At 32.8% G+C, this 23255-nt stretch overlaps 1 protein-coding gene across 1 annotated transcript in view; it reads right to left on the bottom strand.

The window, feature by feature from the left end:
* LOC131850657 (putative inorganic phosphate cotransporter) overlaps positions 1 to 22911 on the bottom strand; it is a 122818-nt gene extending 99907 nt beyond the window's left edge. The window contains exons 1-2 of the mRNA XM_059201000.1: positions 22822 to 22911; positions 9422 to 9502 (exon numbers count right to left, since the gene is read on the bottom strand). Of these exons, the coding sequence (XP_059056983.1) occupies positions 9422 to 9502; positions 22822 to 22885 (145 nt within the window). The 5' untranslated portion in view covers positions 22886 to 22911. The remainder of the gene's footprint in view (positions 1 to 9421; positions 9503 to 22821) is intronic.
* Positions 22912 to 23255: the final 344 nt, after the last annotated feature.

The following is a 23255-nucleotide window of genomic DNA, read 5'->3' as shown; positions in this document are numbered from 1 at the left end:
CTTATCCCATTTATTTACATGGGGTCGGCGTAATATGTTTTTCTCATCCATTCATCCATGTTTGCAATCAACTTGTTACTTACTCCCATTCTTAATTTAAAAAATAATATAAAGTTGAAAAGAATAGAATATTAGTAATATACTAACTGTTATCTGTGACTTCATCTGCGTAACTCATCATCGCCTATTTAATAATAATAATATACATATATTTAGCAAGTATTATGTCAATAGACCTCTATATTTTCAATAAAACATAATTCAAAACCATATGTCACAGCTGTTAGAATGATAAATAAAATTTATTGAAATAAACTTATTTTATCTGTAAAGCAAAACGGCATCTGGAAACAGAATAATGTCGCTGTTTTCGTCTGCCTGCAGTTTAAGTTTACTCGCATTAGTGCAGTACCTAAGTTCTAATATTATAACGCGGAAGTTAATGATTATGAGTGGGAATATGGTTGGATATTAAATATATGGATGTTTGTTATTCTTTCATGACAAAACTACTTAATGGATTTTAATGAAATTTTACAAAAACATAATTTGCATGCGGTTATAACCGCGGGCACAACTAGTCGATATAGAATTTATCTATCTTAATTAATCAGAGTAAAAATTTTGAAAATTATACTTAGCAAGAAACATCTATATTCATGTTTCTAAAGTCGGCTGAAGAAGTTATCTATACTAATATTGTACTACTACGATATTTTTTTTAGCATTGGATATCCCATTTATCGAGGAAGGTTATAGGAACGCTATAGGTATAACATCACGCTACGGACAATAGGAGCGGAGCTGCAGTGATAAATGTTTCAAAAACGGGGAAAATGTGACGCAGATGAAGTTGCACGTGTCATTTAAAATTTTAATTGGATCAACATCAATTTTATTCTCTACTCATAAAGGCTTATTTTACATCATTCTTAATTTAAAAATATTAAAAATCATAAGCTCATTTAACTAAATGGTTTGTTGTTTTATCATTGATGTTAATGACATGGGATATCAGTGAGACGATTAGTATTCGTCGATCATAAAAGACTAATAGTATATACAATTATCTACCATTATCCAAGTTACTTCCGACCAAATTCTTTATGTGGAACGCGATACTTGATCGAACTTTCCTTTCTTGGCCTTAGTATCCACGGAATAGGGTCCAAAATCGTTATAAATATGATTAACAATTAATTTTACAGACAAGTGAGACAAATAGCCAATCACCAGTATACTTATATAATACATTTACGCAATAAAATAGCACGAATTGTTATTTTTTTAGTTTAGTTCGCACGAATGTAACACGCGATTGATGATGCGATAATTTTATTACGGCTGTACCTTTGAAGCCTTCTATAATTGTGTTGAAATATGTAACATGTTGTCTGTGGTTGAAATAACATAGTGAAATTACTCAGTGTCATTGTAACACTGAGTAATATCATTGAGCTGTTTCGGAATAGTTAGATCACTTAGGGAAACCTGTACATATACTGAGACACTTCCTGGGATACCCATATTGGACCAGGAAATTCCACATCTCTTCAGAATGCAGGCGGTATTATTATCGCGTTTCAAATGGTGAGTTGAGGTTCCGAACGTCTATTCTCTCCTATCCCTTTCCTAATTTCTTCGCTACCCGTTCTTCAATGGCCAGCAACGCGCTTGTAATTCCCCTGATGTTACGGGTAAATATGCGGCGTAAATAATTTACTGTCATTGTGCTTCGTATTATATTGCCCGCTATGCTAAAAACCTACTTGGAAGAGGAGTTTTACTTGCTACTTTAGTAGTCCTACACGCAAATCGCAACGGCCCATAAACAGTCTAATTTATACTCAGTGTTTTATAGACGAATTATTTTGTTCCCGGTATATCTGCGTATCCTTGTATTAGATAATAAATACTTAGGATACTTTACACAGCGCCATCTAGTGACAAGCTAAACAGAGCTTGTGTTACGGGTTCTAAACAACTGATAAAAATATATATTTTTTCTATATACATACATAATATACAGAGAAAACACCCAAACCATAAATATTTAGCATTGTGCAGGGAATCAAACCTGTGACCATAGGAAGTAAAGCGGTATGCTAAACCACTAGACCACCGAGGCTGTAATTTTCTATGGTTTCTTTATCTATGGTTATAGTAATGCAGTACGCTTCCATTTCATTATTTAAACTTATTCGTTGATATATACGGAGAGGAATATTGGCCTCATTTCTATCAATCCCAGGCCGACCTCCACACGATTCCCCTAGTGGTTTAGAACTCACAACAATGGCTGACCTGATTATATCTTTATCCTTTGAATTCAATAATGCTTCACTAGTGTCCCCTTGCGCAAACGTTTTGAGAAGACATCATTCCATCGTCATACATAGTGTGATCTATCTATTGGAGTAGGTAATAATAATGTTTATTGAATAAAATTTATTTAAAGAAAGAAAGGATTTGTTCTTTCTCCATTCTTTCTTTTAGTGCTTCAAGTAACAAAATTCCATATAACTGAAATATTTATTTAAACATATGTTTTAAAAAAATTGGTAAATTTTATAAATAGTAATAATAATAAATAACACTAGACAATTAACACAGCTCCATCAAGTCCTACGATAAGCAGAGCTTGTGTTATGGGTATTAGGCGGGTATGCCGGAGTGGTTTCGCAAGTGCATTCTACCCCGATTCCAACGGCGACGGCCCTCCCTGTAGATGTGGTAGTTGCCCTATCTCGTTGTAGTTAGGGCGACCTATTTCGCCCTACATTGTTGAGGCGTATGGATTCACGCTCACATCTCCAGAGAACATTTGATTGGGTGACCATATGATGTGACGTACTTAGCTCAGGAGTTCTGGTCGTTATGATTAAGGAACTCTATAGATCGCTAGTGTGATCATACCTGTCGTCACTTTTAGTTAATTAACACACAAGTGAATGCCCTATAATTTATAGATTAGGTCATTGACCCTTATATAATGTTTAAACAATATCCTTATCTAAACGGCAATCATTATAATGTACGATACCTACTACATTTTACACTACTTTATTTTAGTACCTTGTCAAATTAACATTTCATAAAGAAAGTATAAATTTGACTGAAATTATTAATACTATCACTGAGATAAAGTACTTATTAAAATGTGTACTTATGCATTAATTGTGATAGTAGGTACATCGTTTTTTTTTTCTATATATGCTTAGGACAGTGGTAAATACACATAGAGGAACACTAGTGATTTAGTTATTCAACTTTAGATGAACTGAATAAATCCATATAAGGAGAATAAACTCAGATATGACGGCTATTAAGACCCAATAGAAGAAAATTACATGCGGCGACACCAAATACTGCCAGTATTTGGTGAGAACGACTGATTAATTATGTTACTCAACCACCTAGGTAAGGGGAACGAGAGTTCTTAGTAATGTGGATTAATGATTCCCCTCCATCCCGGTGATGTCCAATTAATCCATCTTATCCGAACGAGTGTCAAAGAGCATCGCGTTAAACTCGTCTTGCAGTAATTTAAAACATCGAGGCAATTACATTTTGCAATCACGAACGGAACATCACAATGACAATGATATCCCTACAACACGATCGGCGATTTCGTCATTGCGTAGATCCAATCGTACATCTTTTTTCACAATTCCCATTCACGTTGTTGAGTGGTAATTGCGAACGATTAAGTTGTTGAACTAATCTAAACGAGAGAATCGATTCGCCTGCGGCTATTGGAAGGAAATTGGTAATCTTATATATAAAATTCTCGTGTGACAATTTTAGTTACCATACTACTCCAAAATGGCTTGACCGATTTTTATGAAATTTTAAATGCATATTCAGTAGGTCTGAAAATCGGCTACTATCTATTTTTTAATATTTTTATCGTGCGAGTATCGAACAAGCTGACCAGATTACTTAACTACGTTAATATTTGTATCGCTAAAACCACTAGACTACCGAGGCTGGAATTAAACAACTATGATAATTGTGCCGTTGAGAAGCTAGGTTGGGTAGGTAGTAGATAAATAAATATATTTGCATCTACCACTCTAAAATGTTTAGAGGCATTCAAAAGGCTGTCATAATTTTGATAAATTTTAATATCCTTGTGAGATTTTACTGTAAAATTCATAAAGAGTTCTAAACATTTTCCATTTATTTTTGATCTAACAATACGTAAAATTGCCGGTTTCCGTGATGTATAGGTACATCACGGTAACAGCAAAGAGTCGGAAGGAAGTAACATTTACTATTATTGTAATAAAATTCATTTTCCTTTGATAGATGACACACCATTTACAGCATACAATACTAAATTAGGAGCTGGAAAATTATCCATTCGAGAATCTTTATTAATCACTGCATCATTATTTAAATTGCAAGTTTTATTATTATCACAGCGTCAGTGCTAGAGTTGCCCTATAAATGAATGTTCTATTTATGTTGAAAATAATATGTAAATAATCATTATATATTTTTTAATAATTCATATAATGACATCTAGATGTCATTATACTGTATTATGTGACATCTGACAACTTGTGTTATGGATTAAGTATGTCTATAGGTTCTTTTTTAAACTTCTTTAACTCATTATTCTTAGCTCCATCTGCTTCAGAATGTGCGGCAAAATAATAAAAGAAACTATTCAATATATTTGATGGCCTTGGTGGTCTAACGGATTAGCACACCGTTTTACTTATGATGGTCGCGGGTTCGATTCCTCGCACAGTACATACATTTGTATTCATGAGTATGATTGTTTGTGTCGGTCTGGGTGTATTCTATGTATTTACAAATAAATATATCTAAGTATTTATATCAGTTGTCCTACCCTTAAAACAAGTTCTGCTTACCGTGGGACTAGATGGTGCTGTTAATTATTCAGGATTATTTATTTAGTTCATTCAAAAAAATCGATTCCTAGAGTAGTTATAGTTATACGAAGCCGGGTCGGGTTTCTATTATAAAATACCACTAATACCTACATGTAAGCGGATGAAGTTCTGAGTGTATTCATTCATTCATTCACAAATATATTAGCATGACAAATAAAATGTTCTGAGAAAACAGACACATGGATCGCCATGTGAATGTTTCAGTATTTAGATTCAGATGTAACAATGAACGTTGAAATAATAGTTACATCTCTGTACATACATACGACGTATATAATCAAACTTCATATAATGTCTAAATTAAATTAAAATCGTATCTTTTACAATTTATTAGCAAAAATATTTTACTTGATATGTAGATATTATACAACCGGGATTTTTACTAATATTATGTACGCACTTCCGATAATCGACCCGTGACTAAGACGCTTGTACCACCGAAAATCGGGATAGGCTCATCTTATATATAAAATTCTCGTGTCACAGTTTTCGTTCCCATACTCCTCCGAAACGGCTTGACCGATTCGCATGAAATTTTGTGAGCGTATTGAGTAGGTCTGAGAATCGGCCAACATCTATTTTTCATCCCCCTAAATGTTAGGGGTAGTCCAACCCTAATTTTTTTTTTTATTTTAAGGCAGAACAACGTTTGCCGAGACAGCTAGTAATATTATTAATGAGCTGATCCCGATTTTCGAATGTAAATGTCTACAAATGAAGTGCTTGTTTTAGTTAATTCATACGTATATTCCTAATTATTAACTAAAATATAAACTTGAATTATAGATATTATTTATATGGGATTCTTACCGTGATAATATTATGTATGAACTTCCGATATTCGAGCTGTGATGAAAACGCTTAGTTATTATTCCAAATATAAAACTCATAAATAATATTATCAGCGTAAATATCTCGTTTATATATATAAAACTGCGATCTCTCCCAGCTTCGCACGGATGCATTGTGATTCTTTGAATTTCTAGACTTGTTCTATACTATGATACGCATGTACTATACATATAAACCTTACTCTTAAATCATTCTAACTATTCATGAAAATTGTTTAGATATCGGATCAATAATGAATAAAATATATAAATATAGCCAATTTTTTTCCTAGCGAAAAATATATATGATATGAGACAACGGAAAGAGTAATTTTTAAATAAAACTTAACTAATAAAACTTTTTGCCACTTGATTTGCTTCTAACTTTACCGAAATATCGTTTCAAATTAATAATTTGACAATATCACTAGAAACGGCAGTAAAGTAAAACCACAGTACAAACTAGCACTATAATAGATTATTATTGAATCACTTGTAACATAAAATGAACAGTTTCAATGACTGTACGTGACATATTCTACATAATTACTTCTCATTAAACACTTTCCACGTGACCAGCACCTTGACATGCATTTTCCATGTTGACAATTAATCGAATATCATTTTGACAAGTGTTATTTCATAACAATGCTGCTTGTTATCGGTTCGAAAGTCAATATCGATGTATCGATAAACATAAACTTAGTTAGATTTCGTAATTAGATCGCACGTGGCACTTGTTATCGAAGAAAATCACGGACGTTACTGAAGGTCATTTTTGTTATTAAATCGTATCAACTACACAATGTGTATACGCTGCTGGACGTTAGCACTTAATTGTGTAAGGCTTTTACTAATAATTTTCATTTGAAACAGATAAAAATCCATAACTCTGCAACAGTATTATATATCTACTTTATATTATTCATTACTAATATACTAGAAATTTTCTGATCTTCAGTAATAACTTCCTCACATTTCGCAATCTCTCCCACATTTGGGTAAGGTCCGTTGTGTGGGTAAGTATTACTATGTAATATTATCTTATCAGTGTTATTACCTTCTTTTATAAAAGAAAGAGAAAAAAAGAAAAATAATAATATCACAGGACAATTCACACAGCGCCATCTAGAAAAATGCCACTTGCCAAGATAGGGTAACTGGCTGAACTTCACGCTCATTTTATCATCCTCAACTGTTTACAACGATTTACGCAGGCGGGTGCATCATTCCATTATCATCCATAATAGTAATAATTGTATTTTAATCTTTTTAGATTATTGAAGTTCGATGCCTGTTATTAGGTATGCAATTGGAAACAATAGTCGATCGGAAAATTCAATGTGCAGAGCAGTATTTTAATTGTTCGGTGTTGTGAATGCTATCTCGAGTTACGACTTTCTCATAAGTCACGATCATATACGTTATGGCTATAGTAAGCCAAAAACTAAACTAGGTAGAATATTTATAAAATTAAACCTTGTTCTATAAAAAATAAAGTAGCAATCTGAAATTATATTTTGAACTCGCATACTATATAACATTTTCGTGGTTGTTTTCAACTAGCAAACATCCGAAACTTCGCGGTTTCAATTAGTTGACAGACTCAGTGGTCCAGCGGTTTAGCACACCGCTTTACTTCCGATGATCGCGGGTTCGATTCCTCACTCGATACAAACATTCATATTAATGAGTCTGATTGTTGTATCGATCTGTGTGTTTTCTATGTATATTTTGTATGTATTTACAAAAAACTTGTACTTATGTATTTATAGCAGTTGTCCTTTCATTGTATTGTAACTTTTATTTTGATAAATATATAGAAATACTCGCTGTGCCTGCGGTTTTCCCCTCATGAAATACGTACAGTAGTTTTTGCGTGAAAGTAAGAAATATCCATTCTATCATATTCATCTATATATACTCGCAAACTTCCGCGTTTATAATATTAGTAAGATGTAGGTAGGTATACTTCACTTTCCTTCTTTAGGAAAGTTATTTCGTTTCATGAATACGTTGTTCTGTCTATACATTGTTCATTCTATCGTCTTGGTAGTCCCTTTACAGGTAATCATGTATTATCTATGAAACATCCGCAGTTTTCATTCAACACTGACATTATCTCATAAACGATTGCTGAATTTACTGATACGTTCGTCTTAGATGACATACGTCAAATACATTGTACAATTTCTTTTGATACGCTAGGGCTATCTGATAACAGGCAAAGCAAGCGTAACTATAAAAAGCATACCAAACGAAACCTTACAACATCGAGATACGATTCAACGTAACCAGCACTTGAATTCGAAATTAACTCATATTTTTATTCATTATAAAAACATAGCGAACACATGATGGTCATAAAAAACTGCAATAAAGGAAAAATATACTTACGTATAATATCGAAAGAAAAAACGAGAATTTAATGATGGATATAGTATCCCAAAAAAATGACGATAAGTTGTATAAACTATAAAACGTTTTTTGCTTATGATTCCACAAGCCTATGTATATTAAACGTTACAAAGTAGTAAATAAATATTTACATTACGGTTCACGATAAAATTAATGACTTATATATATGTAAATTAGCTAGTAAGTGCCTACCTGCTTTTTTAAGTATATATTATAATTTATGTACGTATACATAAATTATAAAATATTCTTAAAAAAGTGTACGTAACAACTCTCCTAGCTAAAGCTATAAACTGAATTTACAATCACTAAGATTTTGTTGACTACCTAATTCCCATAATAAAAAGACAATTGGGAAAAGGCATAACCACAGAAATCAATTTCAAAATTAGAAATGTAATTTTTAACGGAAAATATTAGTGTTATACATATTATTACGTACTACACGTATATTCTTACATATACATTCCAGGCGATTTTAATAAAGTCACATTGTCATTATTACACAGATCTTTTCCTTAATTTCTTTTAAGAAAAATATAACAATTAAAAAATATTAATTAACTGTATAAATTTCGCATTAGATAGAATGAGATTACTCGTAGTTTTTGTTTACATTCTAATTGATGCAGTATTGTCTGTGGTTATTGTCTGGCCTTGGCAACAAGTGCACCTAATTAAACAATTATATTATTAAGCATAATTTATCGTTCATATGCGATTTTATACAACACGTCTGTTGTTATGTTGCACGAATTAGTAGTGGTAATATTAATCTCGCCTAGTTATCACTTCATTACAATTCACTACAATATCCGATGCCGAATATGTTATAAAATATGAAATAATACCTATTGTGTATGTAATTAGCACGAACTATTAATTATGTAATACTATCAAGTTATTAACTAATATATAACAATATAATCAGTAAACACAGAAATACATATATTTATACCACTTTAATTAATTTGATAATCATAATATATTTCTTATCTACCCTCTAGTTTATCTAATTATCATTTTATTTAATACATAATATTAAAAATAACATCCAAATCCCTAAATAGAAAAAAATAAATTCAATAGTTACTAATTTATACTAATGAGAGATATTTGTTTGATTTTCTCGTTCTAATATTTATTTAAAAGTAAGTGTAAGTAAACAATGATTTCTATTTGCTGGTTAAACTAAATTTTATACGTAAATACAACAGTTTACATATGTTTTCTCTTAGAAAAACTTACGTGGTGCATCTGATGTCTCATCATCCATAATGGCCAACTTGCTGGGCCTTTTATCTTCTTCTGGCTTCAAACCCATTTTCACTGCGAAATTCAAAATTTTAAAATAATAAGAAACTACGAAAAGAGCGCGTATTTTAAAATTCGAATGTCACTGGCTTTTTTCTACAGTACAACTATTTTTGGCCAATATTTTTTATTGGTATGCAAAACATTAGGTTTTTATTTTATTTTTTTATTTATTTCAGGTGCGTGGTTACGCGCGTTTCAGTACGTCATGCTCTCAGGTGAAGCATGCCGCGTATTTCGTCCGCGAAGGTTGCCGTCGACTGTCACGCTACGGTGGACTAGCCTTGTTTTTAAGCCACGCTACTTGACGGCACGCGGCATGCTCACAAGTCGGCTTGTAACTTCGTCATAGGTTCACAAGCCCTACTGTAAATGTTATCGCTATCGACAGGTAAAGTAGGTAAGTAAATTTTGTTCATACAAGAAATGAATAATATAATATTCAGAATGTTACATTACGACAGCGAGATGCATTATTTTTCGAGTTTTAATAGTAATTTTAAAATTATTCCGTGAAACAGTAGGAAATGCAGTTTGGGTCACAGATCAAGTTAAGCTATTTAAAACATTGACAGATTATATAACATCATCATTCATTTACAGGTCATTACATTATTTAACAAAAAAAAAACTTATCTTAGTTATAGTATAAAATGAAGTCGCTTCGGCTGTCTATTCGCTTAGATCATTTAAACTACGCAACGGATTTTATTGTAGTTTTTAGAAATAGATAGAGTAATTGAAATCATATGTATAATACATGTACACCCGTGCGAAGCCGGGCCTATAGCTATAATAAATTAATATAAAAAAGGAATGGTATACTAGCAAAACAATGTTGCTTGGAAATAAATAGGTAATACATATATAAGCAAATGGAAGAAAATAAGAGATAATATATTTTCTTTGTATTTCAGTGTTAGGATTGCATTCTCCCGTTATTGCTGATGGTAAAACCTAAATGGAGCAAACATTGAAAATCCAATTGACTATCGACTGATAAAGAGAAATGACCTAGTAAGAAGATAATTCTCTCCCTTAAGTACTTAGCAGTACGTATTAAGAGCGAATATACTTTCATGCGAATCTGTGCTATTTCAATAACATTATAAGGACCATTTTATTCTAAATAAACTTCGGTAGTAAAAAGGAGAATTTAGAGTAAATAAGGTGCAATAATTATTGGGAAACAATTTTTGAGAATCGTTTGTAGACGATTTACAATAATTTAACAGTGTATTAATCTAACTAATATTAATAAAACAATTAATTGCTTATTTTTATATTACTACATATGGTGACAATAACATTGAACAAAGAACGCCTTCTGTTTTTTCCAGTAACAATTGCAATCCTTTGTTTGCAATGTACATTGCATTTTTAACCGACGCATAAAGGAGTATTATGTGTTTTCGCCGTCTTTAACCTTCTACATATCCTCCTACAAATATTGTAATTGCGAAAGTTTGTGAGGATGTAAGTTTGTTTGTTGCTAATGATACCTACCATACATTGCTATTCAGGAGGACTATGATGTTAAGCTGGCATATCCTGCAATTTCTCTCTCTCTCTGCCTAGACTTTTACCAGTTCATTTGGGGTCGGCTTTCCTGTACCTTCTTTGCCACGTACATCAGTCCTGGGTTGTTTATTTCGGATTTCTTTAGGTTGTTATTGATAAAGGACTGCTAAATTAGTAGGGGTCTTCCTCGTATATGTCTCTCGCTCTTTATCCTTTTATTTCAAGTTTCCAAATATATATAGAAATATCTAGAGCTGAGGTTTTAGTCAGTTCTTTTCATTTCGAAATCAATCCGAACTGACTGTAGATTTGACATATCATAACAGTTTGTAATAGATTTACATAATTAAATTATAATTGATGTTTTATTTGAAAACACTCGGATCAAAACAAATGGCTATACTCGAATACAAGTGTTTGTGCTATGCGGGGAACGTAACATGCGACTATCAGAGGGTGAAGCAATGTGCAAAACCACTAAACTGCCAAGATCGCTACTGATATTATTACAAATATAGACATTTACGATGAAGATAGATCATAACAGGCGGCGATAGGCTATCTGTTATTTTAAAAAAGACAAATTCGGTACGACTAAAAAATATATATTTTACTAATATAAATAACACAAAAGTTTGTTAGTATGGATGGATGAATTACTCTTTCACTCAAAAACTACTGGACGGATTTTAATGAAACTTTACAATAATATATCTTAGAATATATCATAATAACATATATAAGATTATAATTTAAAGCAGGGATGTTAGGGAACTCCGTAACTGTAACCGAAACTATCGGATTCCCGATATAAAAAAAATATTCTAACTTTGTAACTGTATCACACAGAAATAAAAGTTGCGATAATATCGGATAGTAGTTTTATAAAGATAGAACACGTTATGTGGCCAATTTTTTAATTTTGTATTATTCTTTTGAATATTTACAAAAAAAATTAATATACAAACATAAAAAATTAAATATCGGATAATCCTAATTAACAGCTTATTATTAATACGTATCAGTTACATAAAAAAAAATGTACAATAATCATTTCTATATCCGAAACCTATCCGTATCCGAAATCCTTGAGTTAAAGAGATATTATGTAAATTGGGCGAAATGTAGTGATAAATATCAAGTAAGTGTGATAGAGACAAAGTTGCGAGAATCAGCTAGTTTTATAAAGATAAAATCTGACTACTCGCGGAATCAATGACTTAGTTAATTCTTCAATCGTATAACTTCAATCATAAAGGTAGTGGTAGTAGTTATATTTACAAGAAAATAATAATCTATACAAATATAAAAAAAATTAAATATCTGTTTGTAATGACAGACAAAAATTGTAGAAAATGTTATTTTGGTTTATATACCGTATTTATATTCATATGCATGTAGTAAAAAACATTTATTTCAATATTACAAACAGACACTCCAATTTTATTTATATGTATATCTATACATAAATATATTCATAAAGGATAAAAAAGGTTATATTCCACGCAGACGAAGTTGTGAATAACAGCTGGTAAGAAAATAACAGGAGCAATTAGGGATTGTAAATTGAAACATTGCATTGAATGAAATCTAACCAAATTTAATGAACTTAAAATAACTAATTACCATATTCTGTTTTGGTATATGTATTTACCAATACATATAATCACTTCAGTATTTAATATGATGCCCTCTATTGACATTGCTGTACCTTGCAGAGTATATTATATACGGATACCACCTATGTTTACTACCTCGGGCGGTGCAGCTAAGGCAATTTGTTCACTGGTTAGGTAATTGAGTGATTAGTTTTAGGGTACAATGGGACTAACATTTACTTAGACGCAAATTTAAAAAGTTTTGTTCACTGGTTAGGTAATTGAGTGATTAGTTTTAGGGTACAATGGGACTAACATTTACTTAGACGGTAAAAAGTCCCTAAATTTAAAAAGGGCTAAGGCAATTTGTTCACTAGTTAGGTAATTGAGTGATTAGTTTTAGGGTACAATGGGACTAACATTTACTTAGACGGTAAAAAGTCCCTAAATTTAAAAAGGGCTAAGGCAATTTGTTCACTAGTTAGGTAATTGAGTGATTAGTTTTAGGGTACAATGGGACTAACATTTACTTAGACGGTAAAAAGTCCCTAAATTTAAAACGATATAAAAAAAATGTTTTTACCTACCTCATTCCTTAAAGACTTTTGAAACATCAATTATGTAAAAAAATATTATTAAATTTGAATTTTAAAAATCAATCAATTTTAAGCGCTAGTAGGTACTAGTCTGTCTGCATTTTTACAGTGTAACACGCAGAGTGAAGTTGGTAAACATAAATGTTAATATAAATTGCATGGTAGCAGTATTCTGTTTTGTACAACAAGAAAACTGTCAGGTTAAAACATTCCTCAAACTGATGCCTCATTAGCATGCAACAGGCGTACATTACACGGCAGTGAAGACACCGCGCCGGCTACCAACTGACTACCAAATTTGGGACACATGCATACACATAAGACTAACTTAAATGCAATCCAGACCAAAATTGATCAAATAGAAATAAAAATATTTTTTATTCAGATAAATTGACGACCTCAGTGGTTTAGCATACCGCTTTACGTCTGATGGTCGCGGGATCGATTCCTCACACGGTTTTCATGAGTATGATTTTACACACATATGACAAAAATATTACTTTTATTCACGAAAAAATCTAACCTGTATCTACCCGTTTTCTGGTTACCATCTATCTATATAACAAACTTAATCAAAATCTATTATGCTATTTAGGCGCGAATGCGTAGCAAAACTCACGTACGTAGGTACGTGAGTTTTGCTAATATTAAATATATCAAGAATGACAATGCATAAAGCCTGCACAACATGTTACTTTATTATGTTTGTAAATAAACGAATTTTCATCTATGTACTAATTAATATACTATTTGTTAATCGCGGCTTCACCTGCACTTATCCTCTTTTTCCGTTCCGTATGGGAACTTCGTGTAATCTCTTATTATGGTTATAATAGGTAAGTCATGGGCAATCTACATTAAAAATTTCGAGTTTCTAACTCGAATTTAGAGTGAAAATTAATACATCAGTCTGACTGACTGACTGATGTATTAATTTTCAATAAGTTTCTTCGTATATAAAGACTAGTGACCTTCCCCATCTACGTATAGATACAATTATTGTATCAATAGGTGTATGTACAATTAGTAATAAAAAAATATGACTTGAATTTTTCCCCTTTATTTGTTTCACAGTTGGATTTATAAATTCTAAGGCTCCCACTGCGATTTGATACAGGGGTAGTTTTTATCAGAAGTTTTCAATGTAGGGTATATATATTATATTATACATATTTTGATAATTAGATACATATATATTATACATAAAATATTATCTGAATATTTGAATAAAATTATTTTCTATTCTATTCTATTCTAATAATAAAAAGTATTCGCAGGTATGTAGTGTATACTTATGTATTGTTAATCTGTTTTAGAAGCCGAAAGATCCTCTTAAGAATATATATACTTCAATTCTTGTCCCTGGCGGATCTAGAGGTAGCGAACTCTGAAAAAGGGCAGGAAAGTCCAAGTCAAGTCCAGTCCAAGCACCTGATAACAGCCCAAAGAACCCTACAAATATATATACATATTGTTATGTGAATTTCAATAAATATTACATACGTCAATTTCTAAATTAGAAAATGTTAGGTTTTTACGTAAGAGGTAAAGGAAAATCGCATGAAATCGGCCCTATTATTAATCGTTTCGTGATTTGAAATAACCCAAAATTATCACTGTCATCTAACAACAATTGTATCACACTAGCATTGATGATGGTGATATAATATTATCAATATCTAATTCGAATACAATAAATATATCGTGAACTTGTAATAAGTTGTATGTAAATTATATGTGGTACGTTTTGATTAACTATTTAAAGTTATTAGATCAACATACATGAATAAGCAGTTTACGAAATTGGTCTGTGATTCTGTATTCTTTCATGTTTATATTTTTACTTTATACTAGCTGTTAAACGCGACTTCCTCCGCGAAATATTTACAAAAAAAATCTGAAATGAATATTACCTAAGATACACCTTATAGAGTTAGCTATTTGCGACTGAAAATCTCGTCAAAATCGGTCTAACCGTTTCAGAGATTAGCAAGAACAAACAGGCAGACATTTTTTTAAAATTATTATTCGATGTCGGTACCGTATACACTTTCATATTCATTTAGTGAAAAGCTGTTAATTTGAAATTACAAACAGACATTTCAATTTTATTTATTTGTACAGATAATTGAAATAGCAAACGAGTTGAGGGCCACCTGATAGAAAGTGGTCAGTGGTAACCAACTCCCATATTCACAAACAGATTCACTGGCATCTCTTTTTTATGTTTTATTTATTCTTACATTTGTAAAAAGAACACACTTATTTTTAAAATCATATATGTACGTGTAGCGGGTAATGAACAGGTGGTATAACTTAATAATTCTTATGATATATGACGATGCAAAAATTTAGTAAGTACATACTTAATATTAACAAGAATTAATATTAGGAGAACATAGGCTTTTTATGTGAGCATCTGCAGTGTATGTCACTATTGAGTTATTATAAGTAAGTAATATAACACGGGCGTTACTAGAGTCGTCTTTCTCATATTAGAGGCCCTGGGCACATTAGGATAATGGGGTTCCTATAATTATAGTAATAAAGCACAATTTTGTTAGAATACACAAAGTCATTTTTAAAGATGACTCTTTGGAGATGTATATGGGTATGCCCTACCTTCAAAACAAGCCAGGCAAAAATAATTTTTTAAAACATAAAAAACATTTAAAAAAAAAATAACAACAACGAACAATCAAGCGAGAGTAGAGTAGCTGTCGGTTATTGTAATGTGGTGGTGGTGGTAAAGGAGTAGGGACTAGACTAGACTAGGGAGCCCCAATCCATCGCGGGGCCTAGGCACGTGCCCAGTGGGGAAGTGGGTCGTTGTAACGCCCGTAATACCTGGATCATAGTACCAACATCCCATGGGTTGCTTATGCTTAGGACTGATGTATTAACTACTCTAAAATATCACCTCCATATCTCACACTTCAACTCAGCACTCAGCTGGCATACCATGTTATATACTAATTTGTACAAAGCTGTAAAAATAAACCGCAAAGCATGCTCTCGTTACTTTTAGTTTAACAATCGACTAAACAAGTGACTAAACCTAAAAGTTTATGTTCTTAAAATTAAATATAAAATAATTTCAAAAACTTCAGTAACTTTTAATATATAAAATATAATTAATAATATGAAATTATGTAATATTTTATTATATATGTGGGATTGGTATGTAACGAAACGACTGTGTTAAATGAACGATGTATGCATGAATTGGAACATGAATGACGAGAGAATGAATATGTAAGTGAAGGGAAACAAATAAACGAGTGCCCCCCTCCGATCGATCCCCCGTCCAATTCAAACGGAGGTCGATATTACGACGGCCTGAGCAGAGGTTCGAACCCCTATTGGTGCCCTCAGACTAAAGTCGTATCCGTCAGGCAGGAGTTGGCCTTCAGCCGCTCTATAAGTCTTCTGCGGGATTGAAGTGGCATCTGCACTCGCCCTCTAACGTCCGGTGAAGCTGTAAAGGCCAGCTGCGGCCAAGAGCATTAGAGCAGTCTGAAAAAAAATTACGAATGAGTTGAACGCTCGTTCTAGCGTTCAACTAACGGAACGATGACTATTTCTTGCTAAATATCAGTGCTTTTATTGTAGCATTTGAAAATTAAATTCGTAACGCGCAGAAATTCTCTTATTTCGACTCCCCGGATCTACATCCAGGGAGTCGAAATAAGAGAATTTCATTCTATAATTCAGAAAACCTTAGAAGAAGAAGAGTTAAGCCGTAATCTACAAGCGCACTTATGTTTTCATGCATGTAAGAGATAAGAGAATGCTGTATCTTTATTGTCCTTTGAATAAATGAACAATATATAAACACAGAAATACATAATAATAGAAATTAAGTTTAAACGCAATAATGAAATATATTTTTGGAGTAATTATTTAAGACTACTAAAAGGATTTAAATACAGAAAGGTTTCGACATTAAAAAAAATATTGAACTTGTAGTACGTAATATAGATTCGTTCTAAATTTAATTTATTATTAAAAAAACTATTAAACAATAAACGTATTATTTACTCTGGCAACACACTATATAGAGGTCTGGAGAATAAATATATCAAAAACGATCATATACCCGTAACTGACTTTACATTGACTGTGCATTCTAAACGTATTGGTAAAATAAAAAAAAACTATTCAAAAGAGTTTCAAATTAACATAAGGCTGGGAGAAAATACCTTATGGTGTTAAGTACATCATATGCACCTATATTTTTGTATTTGTACAGTTTTAATAAATAATTTCAATAAAGATTATTACTATTTCTTCCAAAACCTGGAATGCTAGGAGCATTACGAGTGTGACATCATAAATACTATAAGAGCGAAGTGTTTATTTACTCTATTCTCCCAATTTTAAATTTAAAAATGAATCTGTATTATTGTAAACATGTACAACATATATTTGAAAAGAATACGAGCTGAGTTTCTTTACGGACGGTAGATTTGACATATCATAAGAGTCTGTAATAGACCTACATAAATAAAGATATTTTGAATTTGAATTTGTTTGAAATTATGTTTATTTCAATGTTACAGTTTAACTTTCATACATACAAAAATGCCAAGTATAAATAGTGGTCAGAAACGAAATTGCCATTGTTATGTAATAAAGGATATGACCGTCTACCACCCACTCGTTTTAAATTAATTTCATCATGTTCAACTGGCAAGCAGGTCATGCAATCCTTACTAATACGACAGCGAGTTTGTGTGTTTGTTACGCCTTATATATAAAAATCTCGTGTCAGAATGTTAGTTACCATACCCCTCCGAAACGGCTTGACCGATTTTTATGAAATTTTATATGCATATTCACTGGGTCTGTGAAACGGCTACTATGTATTATCCATACCCCTAAGTTATAAGGGTTATCCCTAACATGTACTTCTATTTTTTAGACATAAGTTTTATTTTTTTATAATGTTGCATTAAAAAATAAACAAACGAAAGTAATCATAGTTGTAAATTTGGGAAATGGACTAATGTAATAGAAAATAATTTATTCAAATAAACTTACATTGAAGACTTTTGAATAATCATCACCTATTTCTTTTTATCTACCGCTTATTTGGTTGTGTTGAAGTTGCTGTTTTAAATCATTTAATTGTAACTTTTTTAATAAATATACATATTCTTATATTTAATAATATATAAGTAATAAAAAAAAAATCAATAGCGGGAATAGAACCCTGAGCGTACGCGTGGTAAACTAATACACTGCTGATTAAGACGTTTTGCTGTTGCTGATACCGATGAAAAAACTAGTATATAAGTTACAAGTGGAATTTCTTGGAAACTACTGGCCATTCTGAAATAATACTTTAGGGTTTGCATACCCTTATAGGAAACTACTACTACACAGAGTCTCGTCCCGAAATGAATTTCTCACACCGCGCGCTCCTCTTGTAAGTTACACGGACAAAGTCACGTGAAAATTCTAGTCTATCTTATATAGTTACTACGATTTATGAAACGTGTGTAACCGCCGTAATGTCTGCTAATAAATGATGCAACAGTAATATGGGTAATCTATTATTACATTAAAAACTATATTGCATTCAATAGTGCAATATAATAAAGAGGCGTAACTCGCGTAACACTAAGTTCTTGGAACTGACAATGCTGTGGTAAGTCAAGTCAGTTCTTAACACGATGATTACCACGTGAGGATTTTTTTTTTTATAACACAGGGGACAAACGAGCATGCGGCTCACCTGATGGTAAGTGATTACCGCCGCCCATGAGCACCCGCAACACCAGGGGAATTGCAAGTACGTTGTCGGCCTTTTAAAAAGGAATAAGCTCTTTTCTTGAAGGTTTCAATATCGCATCGGTTCGGAAATATCATTGCTGGAAGGTGATTCCACAATGTGGTTGTGCGAGGCAAAAAGTTTCTAGAAAACCGCACTGTGGAAGACCGCCATTCATCCAGATGATCAGGATGGTATTTCAGTTTCTGGCGGGTGGTACGGTTATCACCACCAGGTCCAAGTAGAGTTCGACATGACGGGTGGACAAGAGGCATGACATCTTGGTCACCTGGAAAGGTAACGCATGAGTGCTATCACGGGTGTCACATGATTACGTGATGTCCGTAGTGCGGTCGTGTATATATGACCTTAATGATCCAGCGGTTTTTTCGCACGAAAAAAAAAACTATGTATTTGTATCAGTTATCTAGTATCCATAACACAAGCTATATCTAGCTTAACTTGGGACTAGATTTCACTGTGTGAATTGTCCTGAGATTATTTCTTTTCTCGCCGGAGTAGGTACGGTAGACAACCGCGCTATGTGTGAAACGCCTATTATGTAGGAATATGATACTATAAAAACTACAGCGAAGTATCCAATGTGTTGCGAAATTTGTCATACATAGAGATAAGTATGATTAGTCGGTAGTAATCATATTCTATCTTTAAAATCTTGAATTACACGGATTCAAATGTCCGGACGAAATTGATCGAAAGACGTTGCCACACATCCTATATCCAAAAGTCGCCCTACTTCGTAATCTGTATACCTACCTATGAGTCATAAGTATAAGAACTTACCATCAACTTTGTATATAAATTTCGACTTGTTTAACAACTGTGTCCACGACTTTTTCTGCATGAAATAGTGAAATTAATAAAAGAGTAGTAGAATAGTATAGAGAATAATATATAGTAGAAGATTAGAATAGTAGAATTAGTAAAAGATAAGCTTCTAGCTTTAAAAATGACGATACTTTCATATTACCTTTCAACGCCTTACAACTCTATGTTTGCATTAAAAAGTAGCTTATGTCCTTTATCAGGATTCTAAACTACCTGTGTACCAAATTTTTTTTAAATCGTTTAAAAAGACATTATGCTTGGTGCTCTGCGTGCAGTCAATGTGTCTATTCCTGTTATCGAATGGTTTTCTTCCTATCTTCTCGGTCGTCAGCAGTGCGTGAAAGTAAACGACGCCTCGTCAGTTTGGTCTACCCTCACTGCTGGCGTGCCGCAAGGCGGTGTGCTTTCTCCTTTACTCTTCTCGATATTTATTAACAACATATCACGCATCATTTCGTCTCCCTACCATCTGTATGCTGATGACCTGCAATTATACCGGCACTTTTCACTGTCAGAATTACCACAAGCTATCGGAGCATTAAATAAAGATTTATCTGCCATTCAGTTGTGGGCTAATTCATTTGGCCTCGTTGTTAATCCTGCAAAATCACAAGCCATGATTGTAGGTAGCAGTAGGTTGCGCTCTAGATTAGACTGGACTGAAGTACCACCAATATTCTACAACGGTGTTACTGTGACTTACACCGATAAGTTAACAAATTTAGGTCTCGTAATGGACGGTACACTGTCTTGGTCGCCTCACATTAATGAAATTAGTAGACGTATGCACTTTTCATTTCATTCGCTCAAACGTCTCCAATACTTTCTCCCATTCAATACCAAAATTATGCTCGCGCAATCTATTCTCCTCCCCGTTCTCGACTATGCCGATGTTTGTTTCATTGATGTGACTGAAGAGCTTCTAAACAAACTCGAACGTCTTCAAAACCTAGCCATCAGATTCATCTTTGGTCTGCGAAAATTCGATCATGTTTCTGTTTTTCGTAATAAATTAAAATGGCTCCCTGTTCGTCTTCGGCGTGATATGCATATCCTTTCCACTCTGTATAATATACTCTATGATCCCAATTCTCCATCGTACCTCCGTTCCCGGTTTCAATTACTCCCTCCACCCACTCGTCCAAAACGAGCATGTCAGGTTCAGTCTAGAATGTTGAAGCTTCCTACATGTAGAACCCATTTTATGGGAAATTCATTCTCTTTTAGAGCTGCTTTTTTGTGGAATAATCTGCCAATTCACATTCAGGAAAGTCCTTCCATCACCACATTTAAAAAAAGATTAAAATCTCATTTTCTCTCCATCAATACATGACGTGGTTTCAAATGTAATCATTATATGTAATTGTTGCTTATGTATTTGTTTAGGTATTTATATATGGTTATTTTATTATATTTATAATATAATATTTTTTTATTATATGTATTGTATTTTATATATTTAGTGTGTGTATGCTTTTTTTTTTGTTTGTTCTTTAAGTATATATTGGAATATCTATGGTTATGTATTACAACCACTTAAAAACTCAAGCACTATCGTTGCCCGCTAATTACCACCTCTGTCACAGCGTTAGGTTGGCTGGAAGAAATCTCTTGCAGAGATAAGCCCGCCCTTGCTCACAATTTAATATAACTATCTTTGTCTATTAATATAATAAGTGCAATAAAGTATATATAAAAAGTTATGGCGGAGAAATGCGACAGACAGACAGACTTACTTTCGCATTTATAATATTAGTAAGGAAGTTAACCCGGCAAACCTTTTTTTGTGGATAATAATGGAATATGTATTGCACTTGTCTGCGCTAATGGTCTACGCGCACGGGACACCAGTGAAGGATGATAAGTTGAGCATGACGTCAAGCCAATTAGCCCACACAAAATTGCATAAGGACTGTCAAGCCGTTTCGGAGAAGGTTTGTTACGAACACTGTGACACGAGAATTTTATATATTAGACTAGCAGATACGGCCACGCGTTGCTGTGGCTAACGTTCTTGAATAAAATAATATTGCAACTATAAATTGAGATTTACATCTCAATTTATAGTCGCAATATTACCTTTCAAATTGGATCAAATTGCACACAATGTGCAAATTAAATTTGCAATCGGTTTAGTAGCTTAGAAGTCCATCGCGGACGAACAACATGACACGTAATTTTTATATATAAAGATTAGATCAAAACATCTACAGGCAACTGCGGCACTACTGGCTTGTGTGACATGACATGTCTGAGGAAATTAGAATACATACATCGTTATCTTGTTTATCTACTAATTTGGGTTAAAATATATGCTATGATAATAAAATAAATATTGATCTAATATAACCTCTTGTTTATTATTTAAATACCTGCACTTATGAAAGGAGGGATTATTTGTAATAAGCCATAATGGGAGAAGGAAATCGTTAATAATGTGGACTGATGACCCCATAATTAGCAATATACCATGACAGGTTGACCTCCACGCAACTATCCCCGGAAACCATCTTGGTAAATTCAACAGGAATTTAATAAACTAATAATCCCATTGCTAGCATGTACCATGTCAGGTTGACCTACATGTGGTTCTCTCTGGAAACCATTGGGATAAATTCATGGTTAATTTACCATGATGGGCTAACTGACTTAAACTCATGCTCATCTTATCATTATCCTTTAAAAAATAGGACCTAGTGACCCCATTGCTAGCAATGTACCAGGTCCGGCAATGTGTCAGGTCGATCTCCACACGGTTCCCGGAAACTGACGCGGTTAATTCTTGATGAAATATTCATGATGGTCTAAACAACTTAGCTTTAGGCTCACCTTATCATTCGATTCTGGTCCTCAGCCAACGCTGAGGCTGGTATCAATATACATCCATTGAACAACTTACCATCACTTCTAATATATTTAATAATAATAGTAATATGAATGTCTCACAAAACAAATAAAAAAGATACAGCATTCAATGTGTACTTAAATATTTACATGAATTCTTGCTCTCCACAGAACCACAAGGCTCGTTGTCCGCACTCTCTCCTCTGTTGAACATGAATTATACCACTTATACTAAATACATTTATAAATTTCAAACACATATTTCACATTTATTTTGTAATAATAAAGTTACTGAAATTACTTCTTTTGGACAAATAAAATATTCGATGACAATGCACGTAAATTAACATGACAGAGATTTTTTCTGTCTATATTTCCATAAACTGTTTATGAGAGTGTAGAAAAAACACTTCTCAAAAAAGTTTAAATAAACACAATAATGGATATCTGGAAACAAAAAAAAATACTATTTACTATTCCATAAATTTAAGTTGTGCTGATCGCAACACTTAGGTACATCTCTTTATTTTGCTAGAATCAGTTTCTGGTATCCAACGTTACCTATATGAGTCGAACCTAATATT

Source organism: Achroia grisella, unplaced genomic scaffold (assembly GCF_030625045.1).
Source record: "Achroia grisella isolate CSIRO2021 unplaced genomic scaffold, CSIRO_AGI_Agris_v1 utg1061, whole genome shotgun sequence".
NCBI classification, from domain to species: Eukaryota; Metazoa; Arthropoda; class Insecta; order Lepidoptera; family Pyralidae; genus Achroia; species Achroia grisella.
This window is presented reverse-complemented; position numbering and strand designations above follow the sequence as displayed.